Below are 21,282 nucleotides of genomic sequence, written 5' to 3'. Positions count from 1 at the left end.
AAACATGTCAAATATTGTAATAAAAAAAGACCGACTTCATACAAAAAGATCATGATTTATTATTATTATTGTTGATAATTAAAAAAGAAATCTATCACCTATTGTTGAGGCAAAGGGTCAGCCATTAATCCAAAGTAAAACTAGAAACAAGTGGTATGGGGACGCATGCCCCTTTAGATGTGCCAAGGTCTAAGACAAGTACCCATCAATTCTATTGTTTTGTTTTTGTTTTTTTTTTTTTTTTGTTCATATTGATTAATTTTTTAAATTAAAGCCTTAATTGACCTTACTTTTACTATCAAAGGCATAAATACTTCATATTTATAAGAATAATTTTTCTTTACATTTTTAACCGTTCACTTCATAAAAAGCTAAGGATATTTTTCTTTAATAATATCTTTTAAAGCAGCTGCGTACGAAAAAAAGAAAAAAAGTAAGGAACCCAGATTTCAATAGTTTCGGTTTTTATTCTTTTTATTATTTCTTTCTAAAAAAAGTTTGCTCTTTTGTTTACTTGCATCTCTTTTTGTGATTCTTAAGCTTAAATATTTAAACTTCAGCTAGAAAGAGAGCAACAATGAGAACTGAGTAGCACTACAGCTTTGTTTTTAGTTAAAGTTTTAATTTTTGTTATCAAAGTTTTGTTCTTTACTATCTTTTTTTTCTCTTCTTGTTCGTGAGAAAGGAAAAAGCAGAAAGAGAAAATGAGCAATGCTCATCAAGAAGCTATTAAGCAATTTCTTTCCTTGATGGAAACTGGTGAGATTAAAGGGCGGAAAAAACCATTTCTGTGTTCTTGGGTTTCTTTTGTTTTGGTCTGTAAATCACTAACATATTTCTTTTTGGGAAACTTTGGCCAACAGTTGATGAGCGAATGAAGAGCACATTTCAGGTTTGTCTTCTTCTTCTTCGTTTTATTTAAATAATTGGGTGGTGAGCTAATGAGCTGAAGAGAAAATAGAAAATACAGATTAGATTTTCTTTTGTAGTAACAATTAGGCAAGTTTCTTTTAGTTACTAGAACTTTTGCTTAGGATTTTATCTGATTGCTTGGTGTCATGAAATTTCATATTTAACTGTTTCTTTTCTGAGTTGATCCTGATCTATCTCTTGCTTGATTTATCTCAATTATAGTCTTCTTCTTCTTTTTTTTGTTCTGTGAAGTTGTAGTTGCTTCTGTGTAGAACTTGGTCTCCTTCTCAGTATTTAACTAGTTTCTGGGGTGTAGTTACTTAGTCGTGTACCTTGGCAAAGAGTTACTCAAATCTCAGTTACTACTAGCTTCTGGCATGACCTTTTTGATTAGTTACTGAAACATGATGTTATTCTTAAAATATTTGTAGATTACTTTTTCCAGGTTACCTATGCAAGTTCCTGCAAAATAAGTTTATTTATACCTAAGGAGAAACAAAAATATTAGTTGCCAAAATCAAGTATCTACAGATATAACTATACAAGTTGGATATCTAGATTTTAGCAGCGTCATAAAGTATCTAAGGCTAAGTGTGGTGTGTAGATAAATAAATTACTTACGAGTTTCTGTCCCAGTGCCTCTACTTTTTATTGACATTTGAGGTGTCCTGAAGGAATTAAAATCGTTACAATGATCTACACCTGACATGTGGATAGGATAGATGAATACAGCCTTTTAAATTTCTGGTTTGCACTATGATCAGCTGAGGTTCTATTTAACGTTGGTTATCCGGGTCTGCAGAACATGCACCAAGGGTATCCAACTGAAGCTTTAGTGCGGTTTCTCAAAGCGAGAGATTGGAATGTTCAGAAAGCCCATAAAATGGTGAGATTCACCTGGTGCACTTAGGCTATAATTTAATGTTGTGCATCAAGTATACCATTTTTTTTCTGTTTATTAAATCGTAATTTGTTCCCTGGTGCAGTTAATTGAATGCTTACAATGGAGAATTCAGAATGAGATTGACAACATATTAGCGGTGAGTTTTTCCTTTGAACCCTAATTGATTTCTTATATCTTTCGATTTATGATATTGCAAAACCATGTGTATATACACTTATAGAGATCATACTGACTTGTGTGGTTGACTCGGCTGCTAAAAATAACTTCAGCGGTAGCTGATAAAGTTTGTTCTGGTAATTGTTGATTCATGAGATAACTCATTTTACTTTTTCATTATGTAGAAACCAATTATCCCCACTGACTTATATAGAGCAGTTCGAGATTCTCAGCTTGTAGGATTGTCGGGTTACTCAAAAGAGGTATTTACTTATTCCATTGGCGTATATCTTCATATTCATATGTATTGTGATTGTCCTGCAACTGGTTTTAGTAACTCATTTGTTTGGTGTGACAATATGTAGAATATATTGTTATTATATATCCCTTTCTTTGGGAGGAAAACTTTTGTTACATTCGAAAGAGCTTCCTTGGTGATTAACTGCCTCATTCCTTCTGACATTTCCAGGGTCTTCCTGTCATTGCTATTGGTGTTGGGCTCAGCACATATGACAAAGCATCTGTAAGGACATCATATCTCATTGTATTTCTAAATTTGGCATTGCAGCCTTTGGAGTCTGGTTTGATATTTGAAACGGTTGTTGAAAGAAATCATCCAAAGGCACACTATTGAGCTTTTAAGTACCCATATGTTTTTCTGCAAAAAAGTTAACTTGTGTCCAGTATAATCTATTAGGGCAAAGTAAGTTGTGTTTTATGTTTAAATGCACAAATACAAGAGCTTAATTGAGGGCACAAGTTACTTGGAAATTGGCACCATTTTCTCCTGGAGATTGACCATAACTGCTTTCTTTTTTCTCTTTCATTAACACTTTCTCCTTCTTGCGGACATGTTTAATTAATAATACTAGTAGAATTTGGATACTTAATGTGTTAGAAAGGGAAAATTGTTGGGTGGAAGGCATCTTTTAGTACGAGCATGTGCTTCAGCATGCACTGTTGGGTTATTTCTATAACCCTTAAATCTGTCATTCTGTGTTGCAGGTGAATTACTATGTACAGTCGCACATTCAAATGAATGAATATCGAGACCGTGTAGTATTGGTGGGTATGACGCTGCTACTTTGATGTTGTTTCACTTGTACAATTGCTTGCTAACAGTTGCTTTTGTTATAGCCTACTGCCACTGAGAAGTATGGACGGCATATCAGCACTTGTCTGAAGGTTTTGGATATGACTGGCTTGAAGCTTTCAGCATTGAATCAAATAAAGGTATGTTTTAATTTCATAGAACCTTCTCTCTTACTCTCTGTTTAATTACTTTTTGGCATGATGTTAGAGTTCTCATTTTCTTCACAGGAAAGCATCCAAAAAAGTGAATCAATGGAAAAGAAAATTTTCTGCTCATTACTGTGCTAACCCTCGTCTTCCTAATGCTGATCAGTCTCCTGTGCTATGTGCTAATGCAGATACTGACCACTATATCAACAATTGATGACTTGAATTATCCTGAGAAGACACAGACGTATTATATTGTCAATGCACCATATATATTTTCGGCATGTTGGAAGGTTTTTTCTTATTTTATGTTTCTTAGTTCTCTTCTCTCAGTTAATTTATGCCGCCCCCACCCCCCCCCCCCAAAAAAAAAAAAAAGGCTAATGCTTTTCTGCAATTATTGGCAGGCTGTAAAACCTCTCTTGCAAGAAAGGACAAAGAGGAAAATTCAGGTGCTTCAAGGTTCTGGAAAGGATGAGTTGCTGAAAGTAAGAAAACCCTTCCGTCCTAGTTTGAAAACTCTATTTAGCATGTTGTCTGTTTCAAATGTCAGAAATACTTCTTGTCTTTGCACCTATGTTAAAATCATTACCGACTTGCGAGTTAATGTTATGATCTGGTAATGTCAAGAGGATTGTAGTAAGCCTTTAGTTTGCTTTCAACTACCTTTAGATAATCAGTCCTTTCATTTTTTTCAAAACCAGCTTGTCATGGTTTTATGTATTGTTTTATTCTGATGTATGAAAACATAGCTTCATTGAATTTTAATCTATATGGATAATTCGAAAAATGAGGCGTTCATCATTCACTTGGTTCTTGTGTGATTGTGTCTTAAGGCATTTTGCTCCTTTGCTATCATTTCTTTACATACTGATAAATTTTAGTGAATAAGGTTTTGCTCGCTTTGACATGATTTTGATTTACTGCTTGATCCAGCTTTGTTACGATTATTTCCAGACTTTTGACATGTTCATTCCAACTATGCAGATAATGGATTATTCATCCCTTCCACATTTTTGTAGAAAAGAAGGTTCTGGATCAACCCGTCACAGCAGCAATGGAACTGCAGATAATTGTTTCTCGTTGGATCACACCTACCATCAACAGCTTTACACTTACATAAAGCATCAAGCTACACATAAACAGACCAATTCGCCGATCAAACAGGGGTCAGTACATGTAGAATTTCCTGAGCCAGATCCAGATGATACCGCAATTGCATTGACAATTGAATCTGAGTTGCACAAGTTTGCAGACCAGAATGGCCTGTGCAAGTCATTAAATGGCCTTAAAGTAAATGGTGTTTAGATTTTAGATAATACCGATTACATAGCTGTTGTCAATATGTTACAAAGAACCGAGACTGATTAACAACTGTAGAATGAGAGGCCTTGTATTTCGATCTTCAAATGTTATAGCAGAGCTTTCTTGCATCAGCTCGATGCAGACTTGGTAGACAACTGATCCGGTGTAATTTGGTATACCACCGTGTTGTGGATAATTGCGCATGCCTTTTCTTTTTAAACGAGACTCTGTATGAAACAAGACCTTCCCAGTTCTACTACATGCAGCTTTCTTGAATAGTTTTCTTAAGATTGATGGTTGGTTGATGATAATATGCATTAATGGCAATTGCTACTTCACATCAGTTAATAACTTATTTAGCTTTAACGTCAACATTTCTAACTCCTCATTCATTAACTGGGGAAGATGACAATTGGAATATGGCCAATGCCAAACAAAATTCTTGCAGAAAAATAGCAAAAGTACTCAAAAGGGATGTGAGAGACTTCATGATACCATCAGCTTAGTATGAGCAATGTCAACATCATATCACACTTCTAACTTAGCTGTTTATAGCAGCTATAAGCAACAGCAATTGATGCAGCAGCACAAACAACAGCAAGAGCAGCATATGTATCTTCACGTTCCCAGCTCTCGAACCAAGTTGGTTTGGCACAAACCTTGCGTACACTGGCACCTTTTCCGCTATTTATCCTCGAAATAAGCTTCTTGCCACTTTTTTTCTTTTCGGGTGTCAGCTTTGCTACCCCCTCATCTGTACCCACAATATCCGACTTTGGAGGGTCATGGCAACAAGAACTGCTGTTTCTTTGGCAACAGCTTGCGAGATTGTCTTGAGATTGACAGGCAGTTATGTTCATCTCATCCATTTGTCTTTGTGTTGCCTCTTTGGTAGTTTCACCATTTGCTAGGCGCCTTAGTTCTTGAAACTTCTTCTGTTCTTCTTCAGATAAACCCATCTGACCCCTGAAATAAGCATTTAAATCCCCTATTATACATGGTAAGTGTGTCAAATCGTGTCTATACTCTGAACATTTCTTGTTCTGTAAGAAAACATTCAAGGTACTACCGTAGCTCCCACCGTTCACTACAGAGCAATATAAGGTGAAGATTTTGAGCATCTTCCCGGCATCATTTTACATGCTCATATTCTGTTTTGAGTCAAACTACTCGCTGCAACTTCTATTTCACACTTGCCCCACCTTAAACACTAAAGTTTTGGCATATTGCATTTTATAATCCTCTTATATTATATTCTACACATGAAACCGACATCAAACGAAGGATTGATAATAACATAGAAGCAAGCTGATGCCAAAAAAGTTACCTCCACAACGCATCTATAATTTCTCCCTTCCCAATATGCCACTCTAGCAGTGTAGGTACATCATCAGGGGTAACATACCCATACCTGCACAAAATATATATGAATTTAAAAAAATAAAAAGGAGGTTCAGTTATCAATCCAGTAGAAGAGTTACATGAAGAAAAAGAAACTAAATTAACAAATAAAGGGAGATTCAACAAAATAGCCAGTGGAAGAGAGATCACTCCTACCAATGTCCAGTGACTTCTCCGTTGAAATTTGATCCAAATATAATAACATTTCCTGCATACTTATGACCCCCAATGTGTGAGCATGGGCTAACAGACACTCTACCTTGAAGACCATACAATACTATCTCTTCTTTGAATCTGCTAACCAGTGGAGGTCCACAAACTCCACAACGCCGATCTCGGGATCCATGAGAACAAACAAAAACAAATGACCCTTCTAGTTTTTCAGGAGTTCCAGGCAGCCACTCACCATTCTTTACAAGTACTTCTTCAACAAAAGTGTCAACATCAAAATGGGTCAATCTCCTGCATCCTTAGCTAAAACAGTGATCAGTATTAAGCTTGAAAGTAAAGGTGAAACATCTAAGGAAACCTCAATGGAGCAGCAATAGACCTGTATCTAATCATGTCTGGAAATATTAGTACATCTCCATTGGATGTCTCAGTCCCATCATGCCCTTCACATATTGTCAAGCGGGTCTATAAGAAGACAAGCAGAAATAGATAATGTAAGAATGGTGGACAGGGAAAATTCAAAATTTTAAATGACGCTTAAACCAACAACCAACTATCATATCATTTATCTTTTCATCTAAAGTATGTAATTTATCTGTTCATGGTGATAAAAAGATTTACATTGTAACCAAAAGGGAATACCTCAGTGACTCAATGTGGTGCCCTAGAAAGATACAAAGGGAAAGTAATTCTGACTGACCTATAACCAGCATTGCATGCCTGTATGGATATGCTTTTATAGATGCCTCTTCACATTAAATATAGAAAGTTGAAACAAACACGTTGAAAAACAGACATTTATCGAAATAAAAAAAGAAAGAAATCATTTATTTAGTTCCTTCAGGATTCATAGGATCATGTTGATTTGAGAACATCAAATCCAAACTTTAACATAAGCTAGGTGTGTTAACATATAAAATCAAAATAATTCTGCTTCAGAAAAATATCGGTAAGAAATGCAAAGCATACATCAAACGAACAAATATGAAGCAGAAAAAAAATCAGACTGAAGAGCACTAAATCACCTTTAAACACACAAATCGTAAAACAGGATTGTATCCCCTAGGTAATAAAACAGATTGAATTTTGTAATTACAAGTTCTGAACTAAAAAGAAAACAGATTGCAGACCTCAAAATCACTCCTAAACAAAGTTACTTAACAAACCACCAAAAGCCTACATGAATGTACTAAAGTTGAACCCTAAACCCTAAGGTAAGAAGGTGAAATAGAAACTATTAACACACACACACACAAAATCATATTTCCCTTCATGAGAACCTTTAGAGAAAACGACAATCACACTGGAGAAAAAAACCCGGTCTAATTTACTAAAATGTGACGCCAAAATGTCAAAACTGCATTTCTCCAAAGCTCCAACTCACCTAAACAAGAACTTCAAGTTACCAAAAAGCAAAACCAGTCTGAATAAATGTGATTTTTTGTTAAAAAGATAAATAAAGAACCATAACCTAAAGTCAATCTGTTCATACAGGCCCACCACAAAAACCCATTAAACCCACAAATTAATAAAAATGGGATTCAGTTCGTAAGAAAACCACAAATTTTCTACATTTTGGGATCACTCAAAAGATTAAGCCAATCAAGGGAAAAAACAGAAACCCACTTAAGTTCACCAAAAATTTATAAAGATAACAAATTTGAAGCCAAAAGCACTAACCAGACCTTGAGATCTTTCGAATCATAATGAACCAAAAAGAAAGAAAAAAGCACACTAATGACTAACCTCTTTTATCATATCAGCCTTCCTGGCCAGAACAGCGGCAGACAACAACCTAGGCAAACGATCAAACTCAGCAGCCTCAATCCTAGGAGGCCAAACTGATGGGCTTTTGTAGCAAAGGAAGACATGGCGTTGATAGAACTGTACAGTGCCAGAGATTGGACTTTGCTGTCTAAAGTCATGCCTTGAGAAACCAAACTCAACATCACTGTTACTGGGACTAGCTGTTTCAGCAGCTAGAGGACCCTCGTTTGAGTAACTCCCAGAAGCACTTCCGATGTGGGAAGATGGGTCCTGGAGATAACGGTCAAGGTGGTCTGAAACTGTGATTGGAGAAGAGGTCGATGATGGGTTTGTTGGGAAAGTTAATGACTCTTCTCTTTCTCTGCTACTTGACATCATTCCAAGGCACAAAGAGTGGTAGAAAAAATGGGTTTTAGGGGATGGAAAAAGGAAGAGTTCTGTTTCAAGAAAATGATGGGTTTTTTTTTCTTCAGAGAGAGAAAGGGATGGTTGGCCTTTAAGAGCGATGAAAGGTTTTTTTTCTTTTTGGGGGAAGTTTTAACTTCCAGAGTTTCCAGTGGCACGGGATAGACGAGATTTTTCTTTTTAATGGATTTGTTTTGAAATTTGTAGTCTTTTCCATATTTTTAACTTCATTTTCCCATGTTAACGTTTTTTTGTATTTTTCTTGTTTATATTTTTTTTTTCCTTTCAAATTTTAGGATAATTCACTAAATTTTCAATTGATTTAAGACTTGAGAGTGTTGAATGATTTCTATTGTTAAGTAGTGTTCTCATGCATGGGATTTAAGGGCATTTTCATTTTCAGTGTGATTGATTTCATCTAAATGGACTTTGCTTTCATTTGTCAAAATATTAAGAGGAAAAGGCTCACAAGTCCCTTTTCTTTTTTTCCACTCCCACTCCCTTATCTATATCATGCCATCAAATTAATTACTAAAAGAGACTCACATGTTGACATCAATAATTGAGATTGGTACTGGTGATACCATAAGATTTTCTCTCATCTAAGGTATGCCCACTTTGGTCATACTCTTGTTTTTATTTATATATAAAATCAAGTAGATTCACCTGCTTCTCATTCCTCAATCAAAATAATGCAAATTAGACAAGTTTCAGGCTGATAATCAGGATGTGAAGAACATTTGTTGTGTGTGTATATATATATATACTACCAGTCATTTGAGTGACCAAAAACATCAAAGCTTAACTTTGCTTCGTGCCGAAGGCTCGTCAACATCATTGCTGCCACATTGCTCTCCAAGAACTTTTGGCACTTAAAACAACACAAACATTCATTTCCATTGCCAAGTCATCAATTAACCTAATAGTAATAATATACACAAGTCATTTACTCCACCTTGCTTGCAAACTAATCCTTAGATGTTCCACTTTAAATTCCTCACACAAGAATAACAGGGATTTGATTTCACAGTTCTCAGATGTACACACAACCAAATATGTTTCTCTCAACCATTGATAAATGTACAAAGATCAGGCAAATGCAATGTTACAGAGTCTTCTCACCTGGCAGATACGACGGAGATCCACCCTCAATTTGGTTCTTTCTTCGATTGAAGATACCGCTGATATTAGGTAAAAGCACCTTTTTCGAGACAGAAGACTTCTCTTTTTCCAACATTTTAGCCTGCACAATTTTCTCTGCTGGGTTCTGCTTTTGAATTCTGTAGTGCTGGGGGGATGATTCTGTTGACATCTGTGCTTCTATCAGAATCCGAGATGCAGCTGCAACTGCTTTCTTCTGTTCCTTTTCACGCCACTTCCGGAGCTCTCCCTCCACAGTCCTCTTTGCAGCTTCAGCCATCTCTGCCCTCTTCAAAGCATCTGCAGTTGCAACCTTCATATCTTCAATCTCTTTTTGAGTTGCCTCTAGTCTCTTAAGTGCCTCATTTTCACTAGCCTTCACAGCTTCAACCTGAGCCATGGCAGCAGCCACTTTCATTTCAGCTATATTATCTGACTCTTCAACTTTACGACTCAAAGACTCGAACTCTTCCCTGGAGATAGTTATATTGGCTCCAGATTCAGAGGTTGAGGCACGTGCAGCATTTGTTTTCTCAGAAAGCATCTTTATTTGATCAAGTGCCCTAGTCTCGGCTTCTTTTGCAGCTTCCGCTTCTTCCAGAGCAACCACCAGCCGCTTATCTGCTTCCTGAAGTGCAATTCTCGAGGCTTCAGCTTCCAACTTTAACTTCTCTGCTTCCTTTTTCATCTCTTCTGCTTTTCGCGGCGCATTTTCTGTTTCCACTGATAGCTGTTGGAGGGTTGATAACATTTCTGCACAGGCACCTCTTGTTTTGGATTCCTCCGAAAGGAAAGCTTCAAGCTCTGATTTACTTTTCCGAAGCTTGACATGCAGATTCCCAGCAATGGACTCAGTTTCCGCTTCCTTCTCCTTCAGCTCAGAATGCTCTTTATTCACATTTTCTAGTTCCACCTTAAGAGACTCCACCAAACTCCTCAAGGAATTCTCTTCTTCAGCGACTTTTTGCAGCGATTCTTTAGCACCATCTAGCTCTGAAGTAATTGTTCGCACAGACTCCAGATCGGAAGCCTTTGCACTTTCCATCTGTTTCTGCAAAGACCCAATCTGATTATCTGTTTCAAGCAGTTGAGCTTCAAGATTTCGCATAAGCTTAGGGTCAAATTCATTCTTCAAAGCAAGCAACTTCTTTGTTGACTCTTCAAGGGTAGCTTTATATAATTGCTTCTGAGTGTCCTTTTCAGCAAACATTTTAGCTTGTTCTTGCTGTGTTTCAAGAGATGCAAGCTTCACTTGTCCGATCGACTCCTGTACATATGAAATTTCCCTAGAGAGCTCTCCAACCTTCTCCATGTTAACCTTAGCTGCATGTTCAGCTTCTTCTGTTTGGTTGAAGGCAGCAATTTTCGCTTCTAAGGATGCATCACAGTCCTGACGGACCTTCCTCAATTCTTGTTTAGCAGCATCAAGTTCAGTAATTACAATCATGTATTGTTCCCTTGCAGTTTCCGAGTCCTGGCTCCTAGTTCCATCGGGTCCGGGAAGAATACCAGAATTTGCTTCTTCAATCTGCTTAGCCTTATTCTTTGCAGCATCTGTAGCCTTGGCTGCACAATCCTTGGACTCGTTAACAGTTTTGAGTTTGTGTGAGAGTTCCTCAGCTGTTTTTTTAGCCCTTTCTAGCTCTACAAGTGCTTGAGCCTTAGTTATCTCAGCATTTGATAGCTGTTCCTTTAACTTGTTCAACTCTTTTTGAGTAAGGTGAAGCTGAGTCTCCTTGGCTAGAACTCTCTGCAACTCAAATCCAAATAAGAATAGAAGATTAATGGACTATCGAGATTTCCCAGCAATCCATCCCTGAAGCTCTGGTTGTGCAGTTAGTAATTGAACAATGAGAACATTAATATATGCAGCTTAGAAAGACGTCAAAACACTCCTTACATAGGCTTCTTAGCCTTCACATAAAATAGATGCTTTACTCATAATCATGAGTGGTACCATTCTTATGCTTTTTAATATTTACAATCATTAGAGATGATCGAGAACCAGAGAATATACAAGTGAAAGAAAGAATTTGACACATACTACTACGACTTGACACAACATTTCAGGTGAAAGAAGAAAGAGAACTTCTGCGAATCAGTATTACCTCTGCAGAGTGAGCTTTTGCCTTTTTCATGGCAGGTTTTTCCCCAGAGAAAGCGCCTTCACCAAATAGAGTGACAGCATCTTTAACAGATTGGAAAGGTGCACTAGTATCTATCTCTCCCACCTCCACTTTCTGAGAGTCAGTGGCATTCTGGCGTCCCTTTGCAACCATAATGTTTTGCTTGTTCGTTATTACTCTGAAGTTCACAAGTTCAATAAAGAAAAAATAAGACGGCGATGTGAGCTCCCAATCACCAACATGTCTCAGAGGAATGAATAAGAAATGTAATCTCAAAGAAATTTCTAGTCTCTTCAGCCAACTGATTCTTTGGCATTACTGTATGGCTAAACGTCTTAATAAGATGAGCTGATCACAACATAGACCAGTAATTTCGGGCAGTGAAAAAATGCACTAACCAAAAGAGAGATAATAAGTTTAAGAAGTGAAACCTTGTGTTATACATCTGTCCTAGACTACCCAAAAGTTCATATAAAATCCTCACTACAATGTACATAAATGAAAATAGATTATTCCAGTAAAAAACTGGTCAAAATCACCAAGATTTCAACATCATCATGAAAATCACACTATGAATGAAGCTCACCATACCTTAAATATCCTTCTCAAGTCTTCAACCAAATTGGCTAGGAAGCTTTAACTTTTCTCTCCTAGAAATTCAAAGCAACAGAACCCTAGCTCAACATCAAACAATAAAAGAAAGGAAGAAATATCTTTAAGAAAATTTTTCTAGAATTCAAGAACATGACAAAATTGATGCCTCCAGTATAGAAGTCAAAAGAAAAGTAAAAGACAATTTAACAAAACAAACAAAATTCCATGTCAGAAAATTTGCCTATAACTGCTTAAACCAAAAGAAAAAAAAATTTAAAACCCAGAAACAAAAAGTCTTCAAATGAAAAAAAAAGAAAGAGGGGGGTGGGGAGAGAAGCACCTTGTCTAAAGCTAAAAGCCCTTCACAGCTTCATGACCATCTTCTTTGATCTTCATACTATTCCTTCTTTCTATAAAATAAAAACCCTTTTAGTCTTTCAACCTAACGACCAAAATCCACCAAGAAATACCCAAGCTTTCGACAGGAATCTCCCAAGAAAATTTGATAAAAAATTCTCTGCCAAGAAACAACTAGGCTTCTTGGAAAAAGATTTCGTGGGTTTTAATCAAAAGGGGGGAGGGGAGCTAACTATCTTCCTTTTTGCTAGTATTTTTTTGTTTTTGTTTTTGAAGGTTTCAAATAGTAAAAATTGCAACTTTAGAGAGAGATAAAGAGGAAGAGAGTTTGAATATTCGAAAGCAGTTTGAGACAAAAATTTACATCGGCAAAGACAATGAAGAGAGAGAAAGCAGGAGAGACTGTTTCCTTGATGGAGAGGCAGGCTTTCCAAGATTGTACTTCTTGGACAGTGTTGTAGAATGTCTTAAAATGAAAGGGTAGTTTTGTCTGAAAGATACTAGTTATGTGAAGAATGGTCAGGGTTGGCACGTTAAAAGTCTAGAGTGATGGCAGCTGAGAAGTGACGAAATGACAATGACTGAAAGAAAAATGTGTTTGTTAAAGAGGTTTGGTTATGGATACAATTACTTGCATTGCTGCTGCTCCCATCTTTCTCATTCACTCTTGTATTTATTGTTTGTTTCTTCTTTTCTTTACTTTTTTTTTTTGTTTTTTTTTGTTTTCCATTTTGTCCTCCTTTAGTTATTGTATAAACGCATTCAGTAGGTTCATTAAAAGAGTAAATATTGACACAAAATTTAAATTTATTTCATATCTAATATGAAAATTTAATCCTCGATCATTGACTAGATATTATCATATCACCTAACTTCCGTGGTTAAAATCAAAACAAAATTTTAAATCAACCCACATAACAAAATTTTTTATCTTTTGATTCAAATTCAAACTAATCCTTATTAATAGGCCACAACTTACTATTCAAAATTGCTTTCTTATTATCATTAAAGAAGTTTAACATTTTTTTTTAAATTTGGGAAAGATACTAACACCGTTGTAAATTTAATATGATTTTACACCCTTTCATAATTTTTTATCATTGATATTTTAATAATTCAATCGTTGAATTTATTAATATAATTGTACTTAGCATGTATGTAAACTTTCGAATTGATCTAATATCTCTATTATATCAATTTAAAATATTGTTTATATTAAAATATATTTAATGTTTAAAAGTTTTTTTACAGAAAATAAATAGTTAAAAGATTTTCTTTACTCCAAATTTGATATCCTGAATTATATTAATCAGATATAAAATTTGACGGTTGAATTGTTAAAATATAAGCATAAACAAATTGTTAATTTTACTACCTTTGCAAATGAATCTCTCTCCATGTTTGAAATACATATTTTAACCCTTTTTTTTCATAAACACTTTTTACAATGATAGATAATATCAAACTTTAAAATACACGTTTTAAAAGTATTTTCCAACCTTAATGATAACATGATCTTGTAAGGTTGATTCAAATGGTAAACAAGTAGAATTTTTTTTTCCTTTGGTCTTGATTTTAACAGAAAATATGAATAAATTTGCAATAGGTTAAATTTCATTAATAATTTGTGTGTGGATTTAATTCTTATATTTCATTTTGGTCATTTTTAATTTTTGTATTTTTAGTATTTGAAAATTTTAGTTAGGATCAAATGTTAGTTATTAAGTTTATTAAGTTTATTAAGTTATGTTATTTTTAAAAATTAACACGACAAATATATAATCGCATATATAATGTCATGTCAGATTGTTTTTTCACATGTTACTCACAAAAAAAATCAATTAAAAATTTTAACGACTATGGTTTACATTAAGACTAAAATTCTAAAATTCAAAAAATATAGCGAGTAACAATGATTCAGTTGAAGAACACTAACTAAATCTATAACTTTTCGCACAACGTAGGACTAATAGTAGAATTTAACGAAACAGATTTTAACTATTACTGTTTGGTCAAAACTGAACTTTTAAAAATTAAAAAATATAGGGATTAAACTTGACCAATTCAAAGAATATAGAGATTAAATTTGATCAAATTAACGTATATGTACTAAATTCACGAGACTATAGAATCTAATAGTTGAGTATTTTAAAAGTTTTAAGATTATAGAGAAAATGTATGGATTGAGAGGAAGGGAAACTTGGTTTGCTTGTAGGACAACAGACAAAACATAACCTTTGAACCTCTCTTGATTAAAATTAATGAATGCAACTCTCTCAATCTCAACCTCAGAGCATTTTTGTCGGATAGCAATTAGCAATACAGCTTACAGCTACCTAGCCTCTGCTTCTTTAGGCGGTTGTGGGACAGCAATAAAAAGTACAAATTTTATGTATGACCTGTAAATGGACCCAAACTTAAGAAGGGATTATATTGGATGGCATTGGCATGCACTACTTAATATTTGATTTCCATGTCCCATGAATCTGTATGTAGTAACTTCAAAGTTCAACTTTGTTTTTACAAGAAAACTGTAGACCCCCATTTCAAAGTTAAGTGGGATGTGAGGAAAAAAGGGAAGCTCAAAATTGTTTCATTAAACTAATGTATCTTCCACCTTATGTTTTCATTTCAGAAAGGGCAATATTAGTTTATGAGTAGGTAGAGATTAAAGCTAGACCTACTAGCTTATGTTTGGTTGCCAGTAGGAAGAAAATCATCAACAAAGATTGAAATTCATTGCGGTTGTGACGACACTATTTTGTTCTTCAAATGAGGTACCAGTAGCATCAGATGGGTAGGGTTGCTTCACCAATCTATCAGCTTTCCTAATTCTTCCAAGCTCTTTCCACACTCTTTACCTTGCACCTAATGTACTTTTCCCTTATCGATATCTTCTGAAAATTTTACTTAGAAAAAACATATATCAAATTTTTATCGTTTATTAAAATTTATAATGTTGGTATTGGTATAACGTTAAAAATTTTGATATAACGTATGCACCTTTTTTTTTTTCTGAGCATACAGTAGAATCCCTCAAGCTCCTCACCTCTCCCATCTACGAGCACAACAAGTTGCTTGGCTTGCAGCGAGCAAATTCTACAGCACCAATTTCAACAAAGGTTGGCACCTTTAAGTTTTCACTAGTGGTTCTTCTTGACATGCTTCGGGAAGGGGGCAGTCTCTTGACTAGTAGGGCTATAGACAGGTGTCAAAGTCACAAAACCTTTTTAGGTTCTGAAATTAAATTATAAGATTTGATGAGAGGTAAAATGTAAGTTTATTATTTTAATAATATATATATTTTAATAATTTATTTAAAGGATTAAATTAAAATTTTATTATTTTGGGAGTTAAATGTAATTTTATTATTTACTAATTTAAAACAAGTTTTAAGGGACCAAAATTTAGATTTCCATTTTTAAGAGGAACCAAAGACCTTGCCAACCTCCTTCTGCCGCCCTTGGGATGAAGATAGGGTGCAGGTAATGGCTCTTGACCGTAAATATACTTTTTAGCCCTTTTGAAGTTTATAAAATTATAGGTTAGTATAATGATAAATTTTCACTTTAGTCCTCAAAACATTTACGATTCATCTTTGACTTCCTAAAGCAATTTTTTGACTTCCCCTGTTGATTAGGGTTGCCAGGGTTTTTTTAGTTAATGACCTTGTTGTAACCCACCTTGCTTTATTGCAAAATCATTTTTAGGCTCTTGAGGGGATGAACGTTCTTGTTTCACGAGATTAGAATTTTAGTCTAATAAATTGCGCGACCTTAAACGATTCCTTAGCTTTAAAGTTGAATAAGTTAGCCTACTCTTGAAAAGGCCAGAATTCACAAAAAAAAAAATCCTCTAAGGCATCACTGAAACTTAAGGGAAGCAAACACGAAAACGAAGACATAATGAACAAACAGAAAAACCATAAAAAAGCACCTAAACCATAAAATAGAAAATTGATATTTAGGCCCTTTAAAGAATGGAAAATTACTATTTAGGCCTTTTAAAAAATTTTAAAATTTTAAATTAGTAAAGGTAAAATTACACTTTGCCCCCTAAAATTATAAAAATTTGATTTAATCCTTTAAAATTTATAAAGATATAGACTATAAAAAATTATAATTTCATTCGGCTGCCCCTAAAAAATTGTTCTGGCTTCACCCCTGTCTCAAATATATTTAGTAACTCTGGATGTCTCAAATATATTTAGTAACTCTGGATGAGATGATTACAAATAAGGGAAAAGACCTCTATTTATAGTTGAGCTTCCCAGATCCAATGATACAGTTTAAATTGCATTAACAATTAAGATTAATGCTTATCTACAAGATGAAAATCCTAAGGGATTTAAATACTATACAATATTATCCCTTAGGCTACAAAATATTTACCCTGATAACTCTAATTTACTGGAGTATTTCATTGAGCATCCAAGGCTTCAAGTAAAAAAATTTCTCCATTTGTTCTACAAATTGAGCCAATTCAAATGAGTTAAATGAGTCTCATTTAATTAATTAACCTTCAAAAATTATTTTACGTGCTTTAATAACAAACTTTGATTTGCGGTCTATGACAGTTATGTATACAAATATTGCCTTTAGACAAATTAGTTTGAGGCAAAAGTGAATGCAATTACTAAAATACAGTATAGAATGTTAAATAACAGGGACTAAAATTGACCAATTCGAAAAATATAAAGACTAAAATTGATCAAACTAAAGTATAGAGACCAAATTTATAATTTTTGTAAAGTAGAAAGACTAATAACAAAATTTAACCTTGGAGCATGTAGGATGGACTGGGCCAGAAAAAGAATTCCCTCTTTCCGCATAGTTCCTGAAGAAGTAGCCCAATACAAGAACCCACTAGTCTTAAAATTTGAATAATTATAATCTCAATGAATCTCACAAATATCTTCCACAAAAAAATATTGACACTTTATACCGGGCAAAATATCAGAAAAGCCCTATTTTTTTAAAATTTATCAAAATGGGCCCGGTATTTTATTATTTACCGGAATGAGCCATTTTCCCCAAAATCGCGTCCACGTCAGCGCGATGTCAGGGGACGTGTCAGCAAATCGCATGGTCGTCAGCGCGTTTTGCTGATGTGTCAAAAAATCGCATCCTCGTAGGTGCGATTTGTGTCCACGTAAGCAAAGTGCGCTGACGTGGACGCGATTTGCTGACACGTCCCCAGGCATCGCGCTGACGTGGACGCGATTTTGGGGAAAAATGGCCCATTCCAGTATATAATAAAATACCGGGCCTATTTCGATAAATTTTAAAAAAATAGGGCTTTTATGTGTAATTTACCCCCTTTTTTTGGTATTTTACCCCTAATAATACATATTAATGTATTATTGTAATATGTAGCTCAAATTATGTATTGTAGTTAATATTCATAATATTGTAGCTCAAATTGTCAATCCGTCTATACTATTGTACTAATAATATATATTAATGTAATATTGAAAAGTTAATTGATTAAAAAAATAAATGCAACAAGTACAAAAAAGATTCAAAATTATTACTAACAAGATTTGAACCAAGATACTAAGGGAAAAGAGCATGCATCTTAACCAACTAAGCTAAACTAATTAATTGACATGTTATAAAAATACTGTTATTATCTTAATTATATTACTTACGTTCTAATGATTTATCGGACCTATTCCATACACGTGTCAAATCAAAAAAAATAATACAACAATTCTGTAAAAAAATCCGGTGTTTACTTCAAATAAATAAGGAAAATAATGATTTGAATGTTTCAAAATTCAATTTTAAACTGAAAAAAATCAAAATTTAGAGGAAAAAAGGATCTTTTTTGATGAAAACTGCAGCAAACAGCCTTAGGCAGTTTATCAACGCGTAGATCTCGAAAAGTTATTCAAAATAAAAAAAAATCGTCTCAATCGGACAACCGAGCCAAAAATTATGGCCTTTCAAAGTTTTCCAAGCTAAAAAAAACATAAACTGTTAATGAATTATTGCTTCCACGTCAGCAAATCGCGCTTACGTGGATGTGATTTGTTGCCACGTAAGTAATCGCGCTGACGTGGACGCGATTTGCTGACACATCCCCTGACATCGCGCTGACGTGGACGCAATGTCGGGGAAAATGACCCATTCCGGTAAATAATAAAATACCGGGCCCATTTCGATAAATTTTAAAAAAATAGGGCTTTTATGTGTAATTTGCCCCTTTATACCACTACATTCATTTATTGCCATCATGATTTTTTTTTCTACTCCCTAATTGAAAATTTTAGGTTAAATTTTGCTATCAGTCCCTATACATTATAAAAGTTGTGAATTTAGTCTATATACTTTAATTTGATCATTTTGTAATCTTGTATTTTTCATATTTTAAAATTTCAGTCCTTACTAAACAATAACTGTTAAATTCTATTATGTCTAATATCATATTAACTTGTTGTTTTCATATTTTACTCACTAAAATCATGTTAATGAATTAACAGCTATCGTTTACATCAAGATTGAATTTTTAAAATTAAAAAAAAGAAGACTTAGAATGGTCCAATTGTAAAATAAATACTAAATCTACAATTATACGCATATTACAAGGCTAATAATTGAATTTAACTAAACGAATTTAATTGCTATTATATGTGGTTAGACTAAAATTAATCAAACTAAAATATAAATACTAAATCTACAAATTTCATAATTACGGAGACTCATAGCTAAGTATAACCAAAATTTTAACATCTTAGATCTTTGTTTCTTTTCACTAGTTATCATTTGGTCTAGTGTTCCACAAGCAAATGCAGTTAAGTATCTAGTTACTATAACACATAAAAGTGTTTTGGCCACAAGAAATTGTTCCTTACTAAAGGAAAATAGGGTAAACTCTGTCATTAGTCACCTTAAATAAGGTATTCTTATTTTCATCACTTCAAAATTCCTTTTGTCAATTAAATCACTGTTGTTAAGAAAATTTCATAACGGAAAGCAGACTGAGCAGGTCATGTCAGCATTTCATAACGGAAAACTTGTTTGGGTCATCTTCTTTGCCTGTAGGACCGCCTTATCCGGCGTCATAACCGGTTCTTCTCCGGCCAAATGAACAACGCCATCATCCCGGTTGGTGGTGCGCTCTCCTCTCCTCCCTCTGACTTATCCATTTCGTTTTTATTTTCTTTTTCTTTCTAAAAGCTTAGGCCTTTGTTTCGAAACAGTGGCTGCCACTAGTACCGTTGGTGCCAATCGTCATATAAATTCTTTTCTCAGCTAGCTCATTTTACAGTGCAGGTTCTTCAATTTTTCTGGTCCTAAACAATCATATTCATGAAATCAATTATTGCTTTACTAGGCAAGAGTTGCCCATGAGACAAACCCTTCAAATACACGAGTTTAGATTATACTTTATTTAGCTATGCATGCTAAAAATTGGAACCATGGTTTACGAGAGCAACAGTTATCAAGATCATCTGGAAGGCAGTGTTAGATATCAGACAAGAATTCATTCGAGCTCACCATGCAACCCATATTTTCGCAAGAAGTTAAGTCTTGTTGCAGCATCCCAGTCATACCTGTAAAAAAAAAAAAGCAATAATTCATATAAAGAACAATGAACTCGTACTTCAAAAAAAAAAAAACCAAAATAACGAACTCGACTGCTATTACTAATTAAGAAAGAAGGGGTTATCGAAGCATACTGATGCTTAGTACATTCTTAAGGCTTAGGTTCAATCAGTAGAGTTCCTGAATCAAAGAATATTCCTTCAGAATTCCAAGAAAAAAAATAATAAATGACTACAGAAAGACAACCCTGTGGCCAAGAATAGAATCATTATTTTTTAGCAGAGGCGGCGAGTGGCACCGATGGTACCAACGACAGCGACTGTTTCGAAGGAAAGGCCTAAGCTTTTAGAAAGAAAAGGAAAATAAAAACGAAAAGGATAAGTCAGAGTGAGGAGAGGAGAGCACACCACCAACAGGGATGACGGTACTGTGTAATTGGCCGGAGAAGAATCGGTGACGACGCCGGTTAAAGCGGTCCTACGGCCAGAGAAGATGACCCAAACAAGTTAGGGTTTATTTAAATAAATTTTGTTTAAATCACGTGGAAAATAGGTTGAAAAAGAATTTCAATTGATAAAGTAACTAAAATAAGAATAATTTTATTTTAGAGTCACTACCAATTTAGTTTACCAAAAAAAAATAGTAGTAATACATTATTTCATGAAACATGAGTAGATGAATTAAATGCTAGCACGCAAGCCTTATTCATCAATAAGTGCTTTTTGTTTGCACATTAATTAAGCCTCTGACATGACTTTCGCACTATACTGAGAAGACAGCTTCTTTGGGAGAAATCTGACAACTACGTGAACTACATCCGTAAAAATGAAATTGGATCAAGCTAGGTAGCATGCAGATGTCCAGAATCTTAAAATGGGAAATCTTTTATTTAGTTTTTTTATAATTTATAAAATTTTAAATTAGAAATCATAAAATTTTATTTTAATTTTTTAAAAAGATAAAAATTTAATTTAATTTTATAAAAATAATAAAGATATAGATTATTAAAATGGTAAAATTACATTTTTATTATCGTAAAAATATATAATTTAATTTTGTTTTCTCTTCACTCTTGTCAATAAGGTGCATACTATGGTGATAAGTAGTATAAAAAATTGATTTCATAGAGAGTTTTTATTAATTATAATGCTAATCACTAATTATTACTCTACAATTTATCTAAATAAATAGACAACTGAATTTTCTTTTCAAAACTAAATCTAATAAATAAAATAAAAAAAAGATTAATTAAAAG

General features: G+C 34.2%; 3 protein-coding genes and 1 long non-coding RNA gene across 7 annotated transcripts; 1 reads left to right on the top strand and 3 right to left on the bottom strand.

The window, feature by feature from the left end:
* The first annotated feature begins 378 nt into the window (after positions 1 to 378).
* On the top strand, positions 379 to 4,775 carry LOC107921986 (SEC14 cytosolic factor). Its single transcript, XM_016851789.2, has 11 exons — positions 379 to 759; positions 864 to 892; positions 1,715 to 1,798; positions 1,899 to 1,952; positions 2,158 to 2,235; positions 2,442 to 2,495; positions 2,978 to 3,037; positions 3,110 to 3,205; positions 3,403 to 3,504; positions 3,619 to 3,699; positions 4,199 to 4,775. The coding sequence occupies exons 1-11, from the start codon at positions 705 to 707 to the stop codon at positions 4,517 to 4,519; spliced, it is 1,014 nt and encodes a 337-aa protein (XP_016707278.1). The 5' UTR covers positions 379 to 704; the 3' UTR covers positions 4,520 to 4,775.
* A 102-nt stretch (positions 4,776 to 4,877) lies between these two features.
* Positions 4,878 to 8,472, bottom strand: LOC107921985 (uncharacterized). Its single transcript, XM_016851788.2, has 5 exons — positions 7,835 to 8,472; positions 6,468 to 6,553; positions 6,074 to 6,379; positions 5,844 to 5,927; positions 4,878 to 5,482 (listed from the first exon to the last, which is right to left on the bottom strand). The coding sequence occupies exons 1-5, from the start codon at positions 8,231 to 8,233 to the stop codon at positions 5,053 to 5,055; spliced, it is 1,305 nt and encodes a 434-aa protein (XP_016707277.1). The 5' UTR covers positions 8,234 to 8,472; the 3' UTR covers positions 4,878 to 5,052.
* A 660-nt stretch (positions 8,473 to 9,132) lies between these two features.
* On the bottom strand, positions 9,133 to 13,122 carry LOC107921984 (WEB family protein At5g55860). Of its 4 annotated transcripts, none has more exons than XM_041087056.1 (5): positions 12,461 to 13,122; positions 12,118 to 12,200; positions 11,958 to 12,009; positions 11,509 to 11,704; positions 9,133 to 11,150 (listed from the first exon to the last, which is right to left on the bottom strand). In XM_041087056.1, exons 3-5 carry the CDS (start codon positions 11,969 to 11,971, stop codon positions 9,366 to 9,368), a joined length of 1,995 nt encoding a protein of 664 aa, XP_040942990.1. In that variant the 5' UTR covers positions 11,972 to 12,009; positions 12,118 to 12,200; positions 12,461 to 13,122; the 3' UTR covers positions 9,133 to 9,365. The 4 variants fall into 4 exon arrangements, with proteins under 4 accessions (XP_040942990.1, XP_016707273.1, XP_016707275.1 ...); XM_016851784.2 differs by having other exon boundaries at positions 12,118 to 12,176; XM_016851786.2 differs by lacking the exon at positions 11,958 to 12,009.
* A 6,156-nt stretch (positions 13,123 to 19,278) lies between these two features.
* LOC107921919 (uncharacterized) lies at positions 19,279 to 20,578 on the bottom strand. Its single transcript, XR_001691142.2, has 4 exons — positions 20,435 to 20,578; positions 20,162 to 20,207; positions 19,980 to 20,035; positions 19,279 to 19,774 (listed from the first exon to the last, which is right to left on the bottom strand). It is a non-coding gene; the product is annotated as an uncharacterized lncRNA (long non-coding RNA).
* Between the last annotated feature and the right edge of the window lie 704 nt (positions 20,579 to 21,282).

The sequence above is a fragment of the Gossypium hirsutum genome, chromosome D01 (genome assembly GCF_007990345.1).
Source record: "Gossypium hirsutum isolate 1008001.06 chromosome D01, Gossypium_hirsutum_v2.1, whole genome shotgun sequence".
Lineage (NCBI taxonomy): Eukaryota > Viridiplantae > Streptophyta > Magnoliopsida > Malvales > Malvaceae > Gossypium > Gossypium hirsutum.
The sequence above is the reverse complement of the archived record's forward strand: the minus strand, read 5'-3'. Positions and strand labels throughout refer to the sequence as shown.

Bases quoted from the DNA above. Each gene is read 5' to 3' on its own strand.
- LOC107921986 (XM_016851789.2), top strand. From the start codon at position 705: ATGAGCAATGCTCATCAAGAAGCTATTAAGCAATTTCTTTCCTTGATG. The intron at 1,953-2,157 runs GTGAGTTTTTCC...TTCATTATGTAG, and splicing joins AGATTGACAACATATTAGCG to AAACCAATTATCCCCACTGA. The intron at 2,496-2,977 runs GTAAGGACATCA...TCTGTGTTGCAG, and splicing joins GCACATATGACAAAGCATCT to GTGAATTACTATGTACAGTC.
- LOC107921985 (XM_016851788.2), bottom strand. From the start codon at position 8,233: ATGATGTCAAGTAGCAGAGAAAGAGAAGAGTCATTAACTTTCCCAACA. The intron at 6,380-6,467 runs GTCTATTGCTGC...CTAAGGATGCAG, and splicing joins CCAGACATGATTAGATACAG to GAGATTGACCCATTTTGATG. The intron at 5,928-6,073 runs GTAGGAGTGATC...TATTTTGTGCAG, and splicing joins GGAGAAGTCACTGGACATTG to GTATGGGTATGTTACCCCTG.
- LOC107921984 (XM_041087056.1), bottom strand. The intron at 11,151-11,508 runs GTAATACTGATT...TTTGAGTTGCAG, and splicing joins CAAAAGCTCACTCTGCAGAG to AGAGTTCTAGCCAAGGAGAC.